Source organism: Boleophthalmus pectinirostris, unplaced genomic scaffold (genome assembly GCF_026225935.1).
Source record: "Boleophthalmus pectinirostris isolate CB_2022bp ecotype Guang Dong unplaced genomic scaffold, ASM2622593v1 HiC_scaffold_4, whole genome shotgun sequence".
Lineage (NCBI taxonomy): Eukaryota > Metazoa > Chordata > Actinopteri > Gobiiformes > Gobiidae > Boleophthalmus > Boleophthalmus pectinirostris.
Genome location: NW_026571353.1, coordinates 16,312,142 through 16,328,665, shown reverse-complemented (window position 1 = coordinate 16,328,665; position 16,524 = coordinate 16,312,142). Strand labels below are relative to the sequence as shown.

Below are 16,524 nucleotides of genomic sequence, written 5' to 3'. Positions count from 1 at the left end.
ATGAGTCTGTTCCATAGGGTGACTAGGGCTTTTTTCTTATAGGGCAAGATGTGAAACTTAGTGATCCAGGAGGAGTAGTGCAGTGCCTTTGGCCCTCTGCTTAAGCCTGGAGACCCTGGAGAGCCTCTGTGACAGGTTTACATTTTTGCCCAAAGAAAATCTACCACAGTATTTTTAACATTTTATACTACATACAGAGATATACCATGATAAAGGATAATACTGAAACTACTTTATGCAACTGATACAATGACAATGATACAAGATAATCCCAGTAAACCATTTTTAATAGACAGTATCATTAAGAGCTGCAATAAAATAAATAGCTGAGTGAACCATTAATTAGTCAATGAATTAATTTATTTGACCTTTTACTGTCCAAATGTTGTTGTATTACAACAAAAATCCCCAAAATCCCCACATTTTTGCTAAGAAATTGTACACATGATAAATACTCAGCCCCAAAATATATTGTTCCAGCTTTCTTATTTTGAACGATAAGTCGAAATAGTAATTATCGTGACTTAGACAACTAACCGCTGGGTCTGATCCTTGGCACCAAAAAGATGCAGATGAAAACTGTTAAACTTCAGAGTACAAGTTTGTTTGCTATACTGGGAAATGAACTTTAGTGAAGCTGTTTGCAGAACTGCCTGTTTTAATGACAAAAGCATTTAATTTATTAAGTTAAGCGGTTTATGTTTTCTTCCATTTTGTTCCTCATTGCTTTTCTTATCTGCATAACAATGATAGTTAAAAGTTATAAAAGCTACATGACTGCTAAAAGCCCAATATGTACAACAGCATACTGTGTGTTGCCTTCGTAAGTCATTCTCAGTCACAGTTTGCTACAGTTGAGTTTTTAAGCTCATCATTGAAGTACAGAAAAGGCCTTATCTAATCAGGTGCTGTCATTCTCTTATTAGAATATTAGTGACTCCATTTGTTTGACCCAAAGCCTTGTTTGCACACCTTGCCTCCCTGTTTCCCTGTTGAAAAGTGAAGAAAGCTGACTGGATGACAGCTCTACAGATGAGATAGTGCTGTCTAATCCCTCTCTCAAAGGGCCCAATTGAAATGAGTGGGATAGGGGAGGACAAGAGCAGAGGAAAGGAAGTGCATTGTGTATTGTGTTGCCATAGCGAGGCGTCTTCAGTCTCCTCTCTATAAAGTGACTATGACAGCTGTGGGGATTACGGCACAGTCCATCGTTCATGGCCCAAACAGCAGGGATTAGACTTAATATGCTACCTCATGTCTGTAACTACTCCATTTAATTAATCAATAAAACGAGATTTCAAAACACTGTAGTGTTACGTGAAAAAGAATCCTCCTCTGGAGATGGGCCCAGCTGCCAACTATTCATGCAGTTCAAAGCTCCAGGTTTATTGTAGATGCTGCAGAAGCAGCACACTGGAGCAATATCCTGTAAAGCCACCTCCACTAACTTTTTGGCAAGGCCAGCTTTTCAACTTGGACACTGCAAGTCATCCATATTCAGCTTGGCACGTCAATCCCAAACTGTCAACAATGAAATGACTGAGAAAGTGTCTCAACATTATCTTGCTCTTCCGCATGTTGTGTATTTGAAGGCAGCCAAACCCTTTCTATTAATAAGACTTAACTGTCAAAACTTATTATAATTATAAGTGCAAGCCCCTGCAGGAAGTTAGAAAGAACAAGTTTGATTTTCTTTTTTTGCTAATATTTAAATCTGCTGTTCTCAGTGCCTAAAGAAGTTTTCAAAATGTACAAAATTCTGAGACCCATGTAATTGTACAGTTACATTTGTAGTGACTTGGCAATAAGCCTAAGATCCTTGGACTGACAGCTTGCAATTACACATGTTCATTGGCTTCTCTCAGCTTAAAAAGCTATTACAAGTTAGATAATAAAGTTACTCATCATGCTTTCTTTCCTTCGCCAAAGAGCAAACAACCTAACAAGTTTTTCTCGCAATTTCAAATCTGCCTCTATAGCGTAAAATTACACCTGTCACTGAAAAAGCAAGATGTATTTAGAATATTTCCTGATCCAAGAAGGAAATGCTATTAGTATGGAAAAAGGCGTCTCAATCAAGGTTTAATGAGCTCAACAAGCATGCTCACAGCAATGGCAATCACATCTGTATCTGCCAGATTAGCTTAAGGGCAAGTGCACAGGCCCTGACCAACACGACATGAAGACGACAGCAAAAAGAAACAGCAGTCACACTAATGCGATTTAAGAAAACTGCAGATTAAGACCATTTATCCACGTACTGGGGTACCAGAATTTTTCACCTTGTAAAACAGAAAATTGTATTTCCCCACATACAGTATATTGTTGAAACAGTACTTCCTGCACTCTGTCCACATTTACCGTAATAATAAAATGTCCTATTGATTGCTCTAAAAAAGGAGTTTTATTTCTCTGTTACATTTTGGGGTGACAGCGGCTTGCCTAGGCTAGTCTAAAGCTGCGCTTGAAAAGTTCAAGCTTGAGAATAATAGCCCTGTGCCTTTTCCTACTTTCGCAATTTGAAAATCAGGTACTTCAGCTTAAACATCCTTAATAAGGATGTATGTTTAAATTCTGTATTTAGTACATGTATTTTTTTGTAATACAACCTATCCAACATGTAGTATATTTTTGTTATATTGTGTATACTGGTGTGTAGTGCAGAAACAGTCTGTATACTGCTCTGAGTGTGATGTGCTCCAGTCTAACCTTTGGTCATAGGTGACCTCCTTCCTGCGGCAGTGCACAGTCACCACACGGTGCCCCTCTGTCCTCACGTCCTGGCTCACCATCCACTGTGTGGGGTTGCTGGGCCGAGCCCCCAGAAATGTCACTCCTTCTTTGAGCTTGACTCTGTGGAGACAAAGACAGGTTTATGAAGTCATAAAGCTGAATCATCCCTCTTCACATTCACGAAAGTTCAACGGATGTGTCTGAGGCGGCTGCAACCAAAAGATTTCTTTTTCAGTCGAGCAATGCATTAAGCAGATGTTCCCTGCTCCGCCTTCAAAAGAACTGCCAGCTGTTACCTTAATGACACTGTTTTTGTTTTCCCTGAAAAATCCATTCAGACATGAGTGTGATCTGATGTGTTTCACTCGTCAATCAAACAATCTACTCCGCAACACCTGCTAGTTAATGCGCACTTTGTGCATCCTAAGTGGCTTCCAGACAGTGTGTGACACTAAAGAGAAAAAAATGATTTTCTGCCTTTGCTGATGATAATTAGTTTTTCTTCCAAATGGTGCACATTACCATATAAAATGGGAAAACATGCCTATGGAGCCCACATCTCCAAGAGATCCTGTTTTTAAACCAGACACAAAAAGATAAAAGAAAAAAAATTCTCTCATCTCTATAGGTTTGTAGATTTACAAACCTGAAATAAGGTACTTTGTTCATGTTTAGGCCCAACTAAAGTAGCCAGTATTCTTTGTGATAGACAAAAGCTAAATGTTTATTGCTAATTGAGGCCTGCGTGAGAGATGAATCATGTCATATCTGCTAAAGCTCTGCTTACAGTCAGCAGAAGACATCATTAAAAAAAACATCCCAGAGCCTTCTTCTTATGGAGCTGAATGCAAAATCAGACCATTCACAGTAGAGAGAGTGTTATTGGGTTTTTACAGTTCACATAAAATAAGTGTACAACCTCTGACTAATGCACTTTACAGCTAAGCTAAGTTTATTTATAATGTTTACATACAACAGCTAAGGGTCAAGATTGAAGACGGTTCAAATGATTTGAGAAGCTCCAACCACTTTCCCCACTGCAAGTCCATTTCAGAGTGGCAGGTGTGGCCAAGATGGGGCTTTCATCTCAAATTTGTAGTTGCACCTAAACATGTGCTGTTATTGGCTGGGTGCATGCCGGGGACTGCACTGCCCCCTCCACACACCTCTTCTCTGATGAGATGTCTTATCGTGTTATGTGGGGCCGGGCACATTCAAAGTGAAGATGAGAAATGCATGAACCTCCTGTACTACAATTGCACTACTGCCTCAACATCTAAGGGTCAATATGTTGTGAGCAATAAACCCAAATCGAATTGTATTTCTAATATTAGTTTAAAATGATTAAGTTTACCTAGCTTCTTTAACAACTCCAGAGAAAGAAAGTTGAGCTTTTGCAAGTAGTTGTTTTGTTTGTTAGCAAAACTCCACAAGTAAAGGTCAGGTTATAATGAACTTTCTCAGAGAAGGTCAATAAATGGCTGCATGATGAAATTACAGTTTTTAGTGTGGATCCAAACACTGTCTGGAGTCAATCCTAGAGTTAATGTATTATTTTCTAACCTTTGTGAATCAGTTTGAAATGGAAGAATGTATAATATATATAATCTGTACTGAAGTGAACTAAATGAAAAATGTATTAACCACTGAAAACCTTAATACAATACCTTACAAATGTATATCAGCTGATGTTAAAAATGTTCTTAGTATATACAGCATAACATATAGCAGTCAAGTACGTAGTGTTTAAAAGAGAGAGATGAAACTGCTAGTGGAGAACATATGGTAGTATTGCTGTAAAAAGCCCATGTACAGCTGTCCACACTACCGCCCCAATGGGAGACAGAGGGCCTTGTATGTACTTTCTTTACACTTGAATGATCTGAATGTCTATCAGTGGTCTCCCTATTGCTTCATCTCCCAGAGGGGGGCCATCATTACAGTACCGAGTGTATGAGAGTTCAAAGAGCAGCCTTTGGAGTATCCTTGTCTTTTTAATGGTCAATTTGAGCATGTAGCAGTTAAAAGAGAATCCCCTGTAGTTTTAACAGTGGTAATACAACTTAATATAGATTATATACACTAGTAGTGATGCAGAACATGACAGAGCATTTGAATAACACAAATCAACTTTTTACTGTGGGAGAAGTGTTCTAAACAGTATGGATAAATTCTGTCTAAAAAGATTACACAAAGCAGGGAAGATTATAATGGTAATTGTAAGGGTTTTTAGGGTATTTTGTATTAAACTATAATGAGATCATTATGTTAAAATGCTACTAATTGTAAGTGACAATATTGATCTAAAACAGCAAAAGCTCCACTGACTTCCTGTTCATAATTGCAGAATTGCCTCTTCATAGTGGCATTATATCATAGGTAGCAAGCAGCAATTTCTAATGTATGTGTTTTTATTGTTGAAAAATTGTTATGTTAAATTTGGAGTCAGAGGTACCAGGAAGAAAAGTGGGTGAAGAAGTTTTAATTGAATGTTTAAACAAGGCATTTCAGTATGCAGCTTTATTATATTAGACAAGTGAACCTACCATTTTAGTATGAGCACACACATACAAATGGTGAAGGCATGAGCTCTTTTCATACAGAGCATTATACATCCTTGACAATTTGACACTTTCCATGAAAATGAACCAGAAGCAAAAATGTTGTGAGCATCAGTTTCCACAGTCTGTCAATGAGTCTCTTGCGCAGAGGCAGAGCTATAATCACATCAATGCACTGAATGCCAAATAGAAGACATTTTCAAGTGACACTCATCAGTAAGTGAAACTTATTTGGAAAAGTAGGTACAGGAACACAAAATTATACTTTATTTAACTGTAAAGTGATATAAGCATGTCTGTTAGCCCCACAAATGTAATAACAATTCTCCATCACAAACATAATCAAATTTCCTACAAACATAATACCTATTACATTTGTGTTCAAGCATGTTGTCTGCTATAGAAACAAGTTTGAGAAACATCCAAGATGCTCTACTTGCTATTGGAACAAGTCTGAGGAACATCCAAAATCTTTTATCTAATGTGATGCATCCATTTTTCTGGGTCTCGGATGGCATCACAGCACTCTATAGGCCAATATTAATTAATACAAATGGGAGAGAGAGACAGGTTAAACAGTCATTTACAGAAACTGATCGATCGAGAATGCCCACGTAATGTGACACAAGCTCATCCAACAAACAGTAAAATGTCTGAAGTGAAACTGCCTTATCACCTGCAGAACTACTGCATTCTGGAGATACTCGGTGAAGGGGCTTTTGGACAGCACTGTCTCAAGCTCACAACATCAGAAACTGTTGCCATGTAAGTCCAGAAGTACTCTTTGCAGTGTGAGCTGACAATGCTCCACCATGTCTGGGAGCTGGACCCTGACAAGTGCCACATTGTAAGATTCATTGACACATTTGTATGGAATGATAGCACATATGGCATTTGAAATGTTGGATTGCAGCTTGGAGGACTTTTGGAATCAGCGTCAGAAGAGCCTGTATCTGAGGGAGATCAGAGTGATCACCCTACAGCTTCTAGTGGCCTTTGAGGCATTCAAGGAGTTGAATATTGTGGACACCTACCTGAAACTGGATAATGTAATTCTGGTCAGTCGCTGATTGATTTTGGACTGGCACACCTGAAGTCAGAGCTGCAGTTGGGATCCTCTCATCAGAACCTTTATTTCTGGGCTACAGAGGTCAGACTGGGACTGCCTCTGACCGAAGCCCTGGACATGTGGTCGCTAGGTGCCCTACTTGTATTCCTGTACCTGGGCCCCTTCCTCCCCCTACAACAACATGAGGACCATCAGTAGTGTGCTGAGAGCTCTTTTAGATGAGCTGCTAGACAGAGGAATATACACTGAGAGGTACTATTCCAAGATAGTGGAGAGGTGGACATTTAGAATACCAGAGGAGTACTACAGCCACACACTGGACTGTGCAGGTCCAATGGAAGGATTTGATCTGAACAAGGCTATTCAGACACATCCACCAGAAATTATGTTCCCTGAATTCAGGGACAGGATGGGGTTTCTGAACCTAGTGAGAAAACTCCTTCACATGGACTTCTCAAAGAGAATAACTCCAAGTGAAGCTCTACAACATGAGTTTATTACTCTGGAGTATTTTGAGGAAAAAAATCCTGACTCTGTAAAATGGGCCAGAGAACTTATAAGCCTGGTTCAGAGGAACACCTTCAGAGACTCCCAGAATCCCACCTCTGAAAGGGTCCCACAGGAGACTTAATCAATTAGGAGGTCCAGGAGATGACTCAAAGGCAATCCAGCTCACTGTACACAGGGTATATATCCAAGAAGTACAAGTGTATGGAGGTCAGTGAAGATGGTCAGATCTTCAATGAACCACAATCAATCGGCAAACAAATGACACAACCAGAGGAGGTCCAGGAGAGGCACCCCCCAGAGGAGATCTAGGAGGAGAACAGCTGGATAGAAATTGACAACCAAATGGAGTAAATATTTGCATCTTAGATCACACAAGACCCTGAGAGCTAGACAAAGGAGACGCCTTCCTCCAGTTGTATCTTGGAGGTTCTTGAAATTGACACTGGCAATGGGGAAGCACAGTCCAATCTCCCTGAGGGTCCTGAAGACCCACGAGCCAAGTGGAGGATGTGCCACCCCCTGGAACAGTCCCGAGGAAATGGTGAATGACATAGGACATAGGATTTTTCAAAGTTTGGCCAGCCAATGGATTTTTAAGGCAGATTTCCTTATTTTGATTAATTAAATTAATCATGATCATATAGTGCTACAAATATATTAATATTTTTTTTATATTTTTTATATTTAAATAAAATATACCAATAAAATCATCAACTTAAAATATCCTATTGCCTCATTTGCTTAATGAAAAATGCATGCAAATAAAACATTATTTATTTAAGAGTGCAAATGAACAAAGCCCTACATTGTTCCAACACACAACAAAAGTGTACTTAGCACAGAGGTTCACTTAAAAAAACAAAAAGGTAGCTGGTCAGTTTCAAATGCACATGAATAATAAATAAAGTAAAAAGGTCATCTTAGCTCCACAAATGTAATAATCCCCACAAACATAACAAAACTCAATTTTCCACAAACATGTATAACAATTCTCCTCCACAAATGTACTAACCAAACACAATACCTATTACAGTTGGGGGAGTGTTGTGGGAATTATTTGTAGGTTCACACATGTTGTCCACACTCAAATGTTTATTGGTGAATTATGAACTAATTTAGTAATATTATGTAGTAGTATTATGGGTGCTTTTCAACTGAACTATAAGTTCACATTTTCATCCATGTTACAACATTGCATTGTGCTTTGAGGACATTTAGATTGATGGTCTCTCTACAAACACATTTTAGAACATGTAAATATAGTTTATTGTTAAAAAGTCTATTAATAATAACAGTCATATACCTATATGATATTTATAATATATTATAATTGGTAGCCATTCGTTTTGAATACACCAATAAATTTTGTGTTATGTTTGTGGGAATTATTACATTTGTGGTATGTATGAACCCACAAATGAATTGCACTTGTAATATATGTAACACCAAGTACAGTTGTGGAAAATGTGGTTATTACATTTGTGGGTTTATTACATTGAGTTATATTACATTTGTAGGGATTATTACCACTGTGGGGCTTACAATGTCTAAAGAGCCAAAAAACATTTTTGTGATTCCTAAACATTTCACAAAAGCCCCACCTTATGATTTCAGATATCACTTTTAACCACCAACTATTACTTAAGTTAAACAGTATGAACATCAGGTTTATAAAGTGTGAATTAAACCAACCCAGGTAAAAATCAAGATTATACCATAGCCAAAACAATACAAGACACCACCCAGGTCTGGTTAGTGTCTTGTATGGGGCACCCTGAGGCACAAACTATCAGTATGTTTACATGTACTTTCAATTTAAACAGGTTTTTCAAAATCCAACCCAGCAACAATTGAATTGACATTCCCAGATCCCAATAACACATGTGTGCTTGGATCCCCACTGCTTGTAACAGTGCAGTCTGATCAACCAGGCAAAGGCATTCAACTGCACAGGGTTACAAACAGTCAGGGAAATATTAGACATGTGTTTGGAATGGTTATATGTTTTTTATAACTAGCACTAATGGTAATAATGCTTGAACACTGCCATCTTCTGTTTTTTTTCCTCCTCCCACAGCACTTCTCTCCAGCACAGCCCCCTCTCACTCTCAGACCTGATTGTATGCCTGAACTACCCAGGGGCTCCCTTAATAAATAGTGATGAGATAAGTGGCAGCCGTGCTTCTCCATGGGGCACTTTATAGAAATAAACATTTACTACGGAAATCCAATAAGGTCTAAAGCTGGGCGATAACGCCAGTCCCCAACCAGAGGTCCAGAGCCTTCAGCCTGCATTGCTTTGCCTGCCCTGGTCTAACCAACAGTGCCTGTGCATCAGATGGCTCAGCCTGTTTGGTGACCTATTAGGACTAAGTCTTCCCCTAGAGCCATGTGTACCCTCCATCAGAAAGTCCCCATAGTAACATTTGCTGTTTATTGTGCCATCCGCCTACATAAATACTGTGCAGGGAATGCGGCAGCTCGGTGGGGCAGAGACAGAGCAGAAACATGTGGGAATGGGAGACAGCGGGAGGACAGTGCTTTCTGATGGGATGTGGTAATGTTGCGCTCGGCTTTGGGCCCGCTGCTCAATAGAGCATAACTGCACGATGAAATTAAATTGAAAAGACAAAAAAGAAATCAGGCAAAACACCTACGCAGAAAAAACAATGGAGTATTCTAGAACTATAAGACAGCCTTGGTGGTCATAAGAGGACAAGTGGTCTGATCAAGCCTGTATTGTCTCATATTTTAAATTATACAAAATAAAAATTATTCCACAACTTATTGATAAGCGTTGTGTAACTTTTCTGGTTTAGGGTCCGTCAAATGCTTTTCTCCAAGAAGCTTCTATTGCTTTGTCTGGAATGTTTCCACAGTATGATATTAAACCTTTCTGTCTTCATGGTGACCAAAACAGACCAAGTTACAGGTCAGATCTGTGGAAAGACAACTCTGCTCTCAGTGAGAATGCCTGTTTTTCTAGGTATCATTAAGCTATAAAACCAGCTGTAACTGAAAAAATGTAAGGTAGAGCTGTTTAATGCCATACTATGGAACATTTCAAAGCAATATGATATCCATAGAAAAAAGCAAGTAACGGACCCCCAACCAAAATTACATAGTGCACCTTTAAGATTAAAGCAACAAGTGTCCTATTCTGTTTCCTGCTGTTAACAGGTAGGTTAGGATTTAATGAACAATGGCTTTGGGAGTCTTTCAGGTAAACACATCCATGCATAAAGAATATTTAATGTATTCAAGCAGGCTGAATGTCTGAGGAGCAGTTTTCATTTACAAACAGAAACTTGATGTGTGTGACAGTGTGCGTTCACTTTGTGTGTCTGCTCCTCTCAACCGTAACTGACAGACAGCCACAAGTACAACTCCAGCTGGCTGCCGTGAACATAATCTAAAACTGCAAATCTTCTCATTAGAAAAGTTTTACACATAATATAAAGGCAGATTTTGAAGCTTAACAAATGCTAAATTAACTCATAGACAAGAAACCAGACCATCAATTAGTAAATTCAAGTAAAGAAATGGTTCTATTGTCAAGAATTTGGTTGGTTTAGATATTTGGTAGGAGACATGACCTAGGTCGTACATTTACTGATGAAAGGAAACTTTATGTATGCGTGCCAGTTTCGTCTGTGCAGCGAGTGAATCTCTCTGTAAACATGGCAGTGTGTCCCGCAGTGCTTTATAGTTAGGGTGTCCACCTTGACAACAATCGCCTCCCACCTTGACTACATTCCTCCAAACCCTATGATCCTCACAAAACTACGGCTGTCACGCTGCGGTCCTCACTTTCGCCTCCCCTGATCACCACCTTAACTAACCAATATTCTGCGGAAAACACTGTATGGTTTTATTAACTGAACAATGGTAAATCAGTAAAGTATAGGTTAACATTAGAAAGTGTAAGTCATCGAGTGACACTTTAAGTTTTGCAGTCAAACTGTACCCTTTCTTTCAAAGTACATTTCAAGACTCTCCAAACTACAATTTGATGCTGATTATTATGGAGATTTTTCCAATGAAGCAGAAAATATGACTGCCTCCTGGGCTTTCAAACTTCCTAATTCATTACAAACATCAACTCTGTGATAAATGGCAGCCACTTTGGCATCTATAACCAGAGCATGCCCTTGTCTGCAGCTCACATATGGCCAGGTAACCTAATATGTCTCTACTTGCCTATCATCAACCATTCCACTGTATAAATGATTGTTTTGTATATTCTTCATAGACCAGTTTAATTGTGATATTATATCTATGCAGTTTTATGACAGGTGTGTGCATTGCATTTTATATGGCAGAATAACTGTGTGTGGATGGCCTGCTTTGTCACATAGCTTTTAATTCACACACATTACACTAGTGGATATGCAACAAAATGCAGAAAGTGTCCAATATGACTTTTCTCATATTTGGGTGGATATAGCGCTGATTTTTACAAAACATATATTATTGGAAATTACTATATATTTGGTTATTATCTGCACTGCACTCTTCTACATAATACAACTAATAAAAAAAAAATAACATCAATAGAAATTATTTTTAAACATCCACAGCCATGTTTTACTAACCCATAAGAAGATGTAAACATATGTTTTAATGTCTTTTCTTTAAGCAGTTAGCCAACCCAAAATAATCTATGCTGGAGATTTAAGCTGATACACCAAAAAGTGTAAATATCGTCCTGGCCTAACACTAAATGTAAAATATTCATTTTCCGACTATATTATCACAGTAGAGACGACAGACGGTGTGTGTACTAAAATAGTTCCCTGTATTAAACCATAGAGTGCTTTATGCTTACATCGCATCAGTTTGCGAGTCACTAATATCTCCTAACATCTACCTGCTTCATGTAATTTTCCCCCTTGCGTTGCTAGAGACGTTGTATTGCCTTTTCATTTCTGTACCACCCAGCAGAGATTACACAGGACCAATTGTTATGCTGAGTGGCCATAAAAGACAGGGGGATACGAGTTATATGGAGATCTGTTTGCCAATTACTCCATCTCTTGTGCAGTCGCCATATAAGCGAGGGGGAGTACACAGAGGACCTGATATGAAGTATTTGTGATTGCTTCCGTAGTGTGAGTTTTGGTTGTCCTCGCAGAATGTGTCCACTTTAATTGGATCTTTACAACATTGAAAAGCACAGTGGCCATGGGGGAGGAGAACTGCAGGCAAGAGGAATGTTGATGATCCATGTACTATTTTCAGTCAGAACTATTTGTACGGCATTTTCTTTGTCCTAACAATGTTTTCAATAGACCTCAACAAACAATGCATTTTGGAATAGGTACAGCTATTTTTTGCACAAAACTATATGGTAAAATTAAACAAACACAACAGAAAACCCATCTGACCATCATTATGAGGCATTTTTGACAGGAGATAAATATGACGCTTTTGGACATTCATTCCACAGCTGGGGATGGTAAGCTTTTATTGTAGCCACAGCTGCCCTGGGGGAGGCTGACGAAAGTGAGGGTGCCAGTCTGTGCTATCAGCCCCTCCGAGCATCGCTAATCACTCACACACATGCACGCCAGATTCATACTAATGTTGATCAATTCTTAAACAAACAAACAAATATGGCTTTTGAAAACACAGTTCATAAACATATATCAGCCAACATTTTAAAATAAACCTCCAAAATATATCATTCCTCTTCAGTTCCATTTAACACACAAAACAATGTATTTATTTATATAATTTAAAACTGTGGTCTAATAATCAGTTCAGCTTGTTCAGAAGTACCTTTTCTCACTCTGCTCTATCTGAGGGATTTTGAAGTTCAAGAAGATGTGAAGTGCAGTGCTAGGCTGGTTCAAAGTTATAATGTTCTTATTTGGTGAGAGGAGAGGTTCAACAATGGTGTCTGAAAAAGTGTGAGTTTCCACTGGTTTGTGCACAGGAGGAGAGAGGGGCACAGGCACAGCTAATCTGCAGGGAAATTTGTGTATGGGCAAACCTTTTCATTTTGAGCAGAAAATGCACTCCAAAGTTGCACGCGCTCTGACAGCTGTGGTTTGGGTTCACGCACACAGGAGCAGCCCCTGTTCAGCTGCTATTCCAACATGTCACAATATTGCCACCGGCGAATGAGATTTAGCCTTGCTCTTCTTGCGTTGCTTTTTCATTTTTGCTCTTTTCATTTCATTTCCACAGAAAAATGGCAAGAAATAAATAGTTATGCACCCAGAGGAAATGGTTAGTAAATGGGGAGCTATTTGAAGGCTGCAGTTCTTCTCATCTCACACGCCGCTGTCTCATCTGCAGCTTTGTGCAAGAGCCAGTCCGAGTCTAAGGGTTTATAACAAAACACAACATTTAATACGCAATAAATCTCAACTAAAATTATGTTTAAATGAAGACTGGGCACGGAAAATTAAAACAGGGCCACTGAACTATTAAAATAGTCTAGTGTAATCTTCCATACAATAGTATTTTCCTACATATTAAAAAAAAATTCTGGTTTATTATATGGTCCACTGACATATTGAGATATTAATTTCTGTCAATATCCCCCACCCCTGCCTGATGTTATTATGCATAGCCGTAGCATGATGGCACAAAGATGCAAAGTGTTCTCTAGTGACAATGCATATGCATACAGGCTTCCTACAATAGTTACATAGTCAACTTTCTTTCTAAAGAAAGAAATATCATTTGGGATGTTGCAGAAGAACTACGTTTAATGTATTTAATGATGTTGTGCGCCTTACAGCGAAATTCTCTGGGGTAGCAATTCGAAAAACACAACTTCAACAGCTCCAACTATTAATAACAAATTTATGGTAAAATACTATGTAAGCTCCAGCTTTCAGAAAAAGGGGATGGTTCATCAGGCTAAAATAACTCAGCTTAAGAACAGCTTTTCTTTCTTGAATTAATACTAATAATAAGTAATACTGAACCAAGCTCATTAATGCAGTTAGTGGTGCTCCATATCAGGTTGAATGCATCACTTATGTACATACAGCTGAGGAAATTGCAATTATGGTTTTATATACTGTACAAGGAATAAGACTCAGAATCCATCACATTTGAATGAAGCAAGGTCATTTCCACAGTGAGCCAACATCCCATACACAGTCACAATATTAGCTCAAGGTGAATGAGTGACACATGTCTGCAGTGACACTATGCAGAGGCAGAGGAGGAGGCAGGTCAGTGGGCTGCTCATCCTTTAGGAAAACACTTTAGTATTCTGCATGGCTTTAGCTTCTCAGCTTTCCCTCGAGAGCCCAGGGTTATTTACACCAGCAGCCGCCCGATGCTCCTTCTTTCCTTCACTCATCTCCTCATCCTTGCATCCTCGGCCCCGCCTTAATGTCTCCTCTCTCCCAAGGGGGCTGCAGGCGGGCGCGTCCTTAAAGATAAGCTTTGTGTCGTGGCACAGGCAACTGACACTGCTTCCAATGCAGAAGGGTTTAAGTGCAGACCCAGGGCTAATTCCTGAGTGTTTGACACACCGAAGCAACCTGCGCACAGTGCCCTAAACATGGAGCAAGTGCATTCAATTATGCAGTCATCCATTAAAAGTGGAATAGGTATCTACAATCTTCCATCGCCCTTATATTTATGTAAGACCCTTTACGATGGCAATGAATCAGATAATAACATAGCAAGCCTTTGATTCCATGCCAGATGCCCTTTCTTACACAGTGCATCTTTTTTCTTACAAACTGGAGATTTTTATTTCTGTAAGAACTGACTTTGTAAGTCATTACAAATCTATAATTGAGCAAACCAGGCCAAAGGGCAGGATATATTGGATAAAATCCTTGCATAAAAAATAATAAAAAAAAGTAATATCTATTTTGCCAAGTTTATGTTCCATCTTTGTCTTACAGTCTGGACCAGTGCAATGCAAATTGTATTGCATCAGATTTAAGTTTAGCCATTTCTGCAATAATGTTGTTATACTTAAAAAAGTAACAAAGAAAATAGCATGCCATAGCACTAATGGTCACTTCACTTCCCTGTGGTTTGATAGTTGCGGCCATGTTCCAGCTTCAGGGCACAATCTTCACTGTAGGACAAATAGAAGAGTAGCAGTGGATTCTACTATGGGGCTCCGATTCCCTAGTGGGCCTTCCTACTGCCCTCTGACCATCAGCTTTTCATGAAAACTGTCCATCACTTTCTACCACATGAATGACACAACTTCAGTCAAGTCACTGATCTTTGGCAGAACACCATAAAAATTACAAAATGTCTATCATCATTTCTTGTCAAAATAAGTACTGCATGGAATTATTCTGATGTGGCCTGGTTTAATAAGACTGACACTGAATATTGAATCATTTTAACTCAACCCAATAAGAGCCCCAGTCCTAGAGTAGGGGCATCTGGGTTAAACATGTTAAACACAAGAAGAACCTACAGAGAAGAATCCTGGACCTCACAATGACATAGTAAACACGCTCTGTTAACTGACATAGGATTTGATAGTAACACGCATATCGAGGTGTAGTAATGAACATCAAAGGGCTCATGGGGGACAAAAGCCAGTACACACATGAGTAAAGTAGACAGCGCTACAAAGGAGTAAACAAATGAACCAAATCAAACCAGGCAAATAGATCATAATCTGCTATCCGTCACCTTGCTTTTACGAGACGCACACTAAATGAAAATTGCACCCTTTTTTCTTCCAGTTACTCTGAAGGAGTTGAGATGCTTTAAAGTATTCAATTTGCAGCCTCACCAGGTAAAATCCATTAAAGCCCGCCACTAATGTCAATTGAATTAGGTGTGCTCGATCTCCAGCATGGATTCCCTGTTCATTCAGTTCGGGGTTCGGGCTGTTTGTAACCACAAGGCAAATGGGATTAGGAGAAGACACCAGCCGCGGCTAATGTAACAGAGCAACTTTTCAAATCCTGCAAATTTCCTGAAGACAAGAAGAAGAAGAAGAAAAGAGAACAGCATGTTAAAGATCCAACTGCTCAGAGCACAATTTGCACCTTGACCATTAAAACTATTATCATAGTAAGTGGTTAAATGGAATGAGGACTGGGGACTGGACTGCTGCTCAGAATGAATTTGAGAGAAGGCACAGAGAGTAAAGTGTAAGGAAGGGTAGTAGGTTTTTAAATCTGAAACCTAACTAATGCTGCTATGCCATAATGTTAAATTACAGGAAAATAAATTGTCAATTAAAGGAGATTATCCTTTTGTTATCTCCCAAATTACTGAAAATGCACTGCTGTGTTCTATTAATTTAACTAAATTTATTTCCCACATGATAAAAAATGCAAATGATTCCATTCTGATATTAGTTTAAAAACTAAAATATGTTGCAAGATAAGTGTCTGTAATAGATAGAATTTATTTGAGATTCAAATTTCGCAAACACAGAGCAATTAAAGCAATGTATTACTCCCACTGACAGTCAAATGAAAAGTGTTTAGTCAGTGGAGTTTGTAATGACATTACATATCACTATAGTCCCATTTGGGAAAACAATATACTCTGGCCCATTTACTCTTGTGCCTTTTACATACTGAAATAGCTCTATATTAGTGGGATTACATTTTGCTGCTTGAAAGCCTGTAATTCTTATTCTGGAAAAGATAATGTGGCACAGTGCAATGGGAAACCATATCACTCCTTTCAGTT

The 16,524-nt window shown here is 38.8% G+C and overlaps 1 protein-coding gene across 1 annotated transcript in view; it reads right to left on the bottom strand.

The window, feature by feature from the left end:
* The window catches only part of si:dkeyp-14d3.1 (transmembrane protein 132C), an 83,141-nt gene that overhangs the window by 48,374 nt on the left and 18,243 nt on the right, over positions 1-16,524 (bottom strand). The window contains exon 2 of the mRNA XM_055161643.1: positions 2,710-2,853. Within this exon, the coding sequence (XP_055017618.1) occupies positions 2,710-2,853 (144 nt within the window). The remainder of the gene's footprint in view (positions 1-2,709; positions 2,854-16,524) is intronic.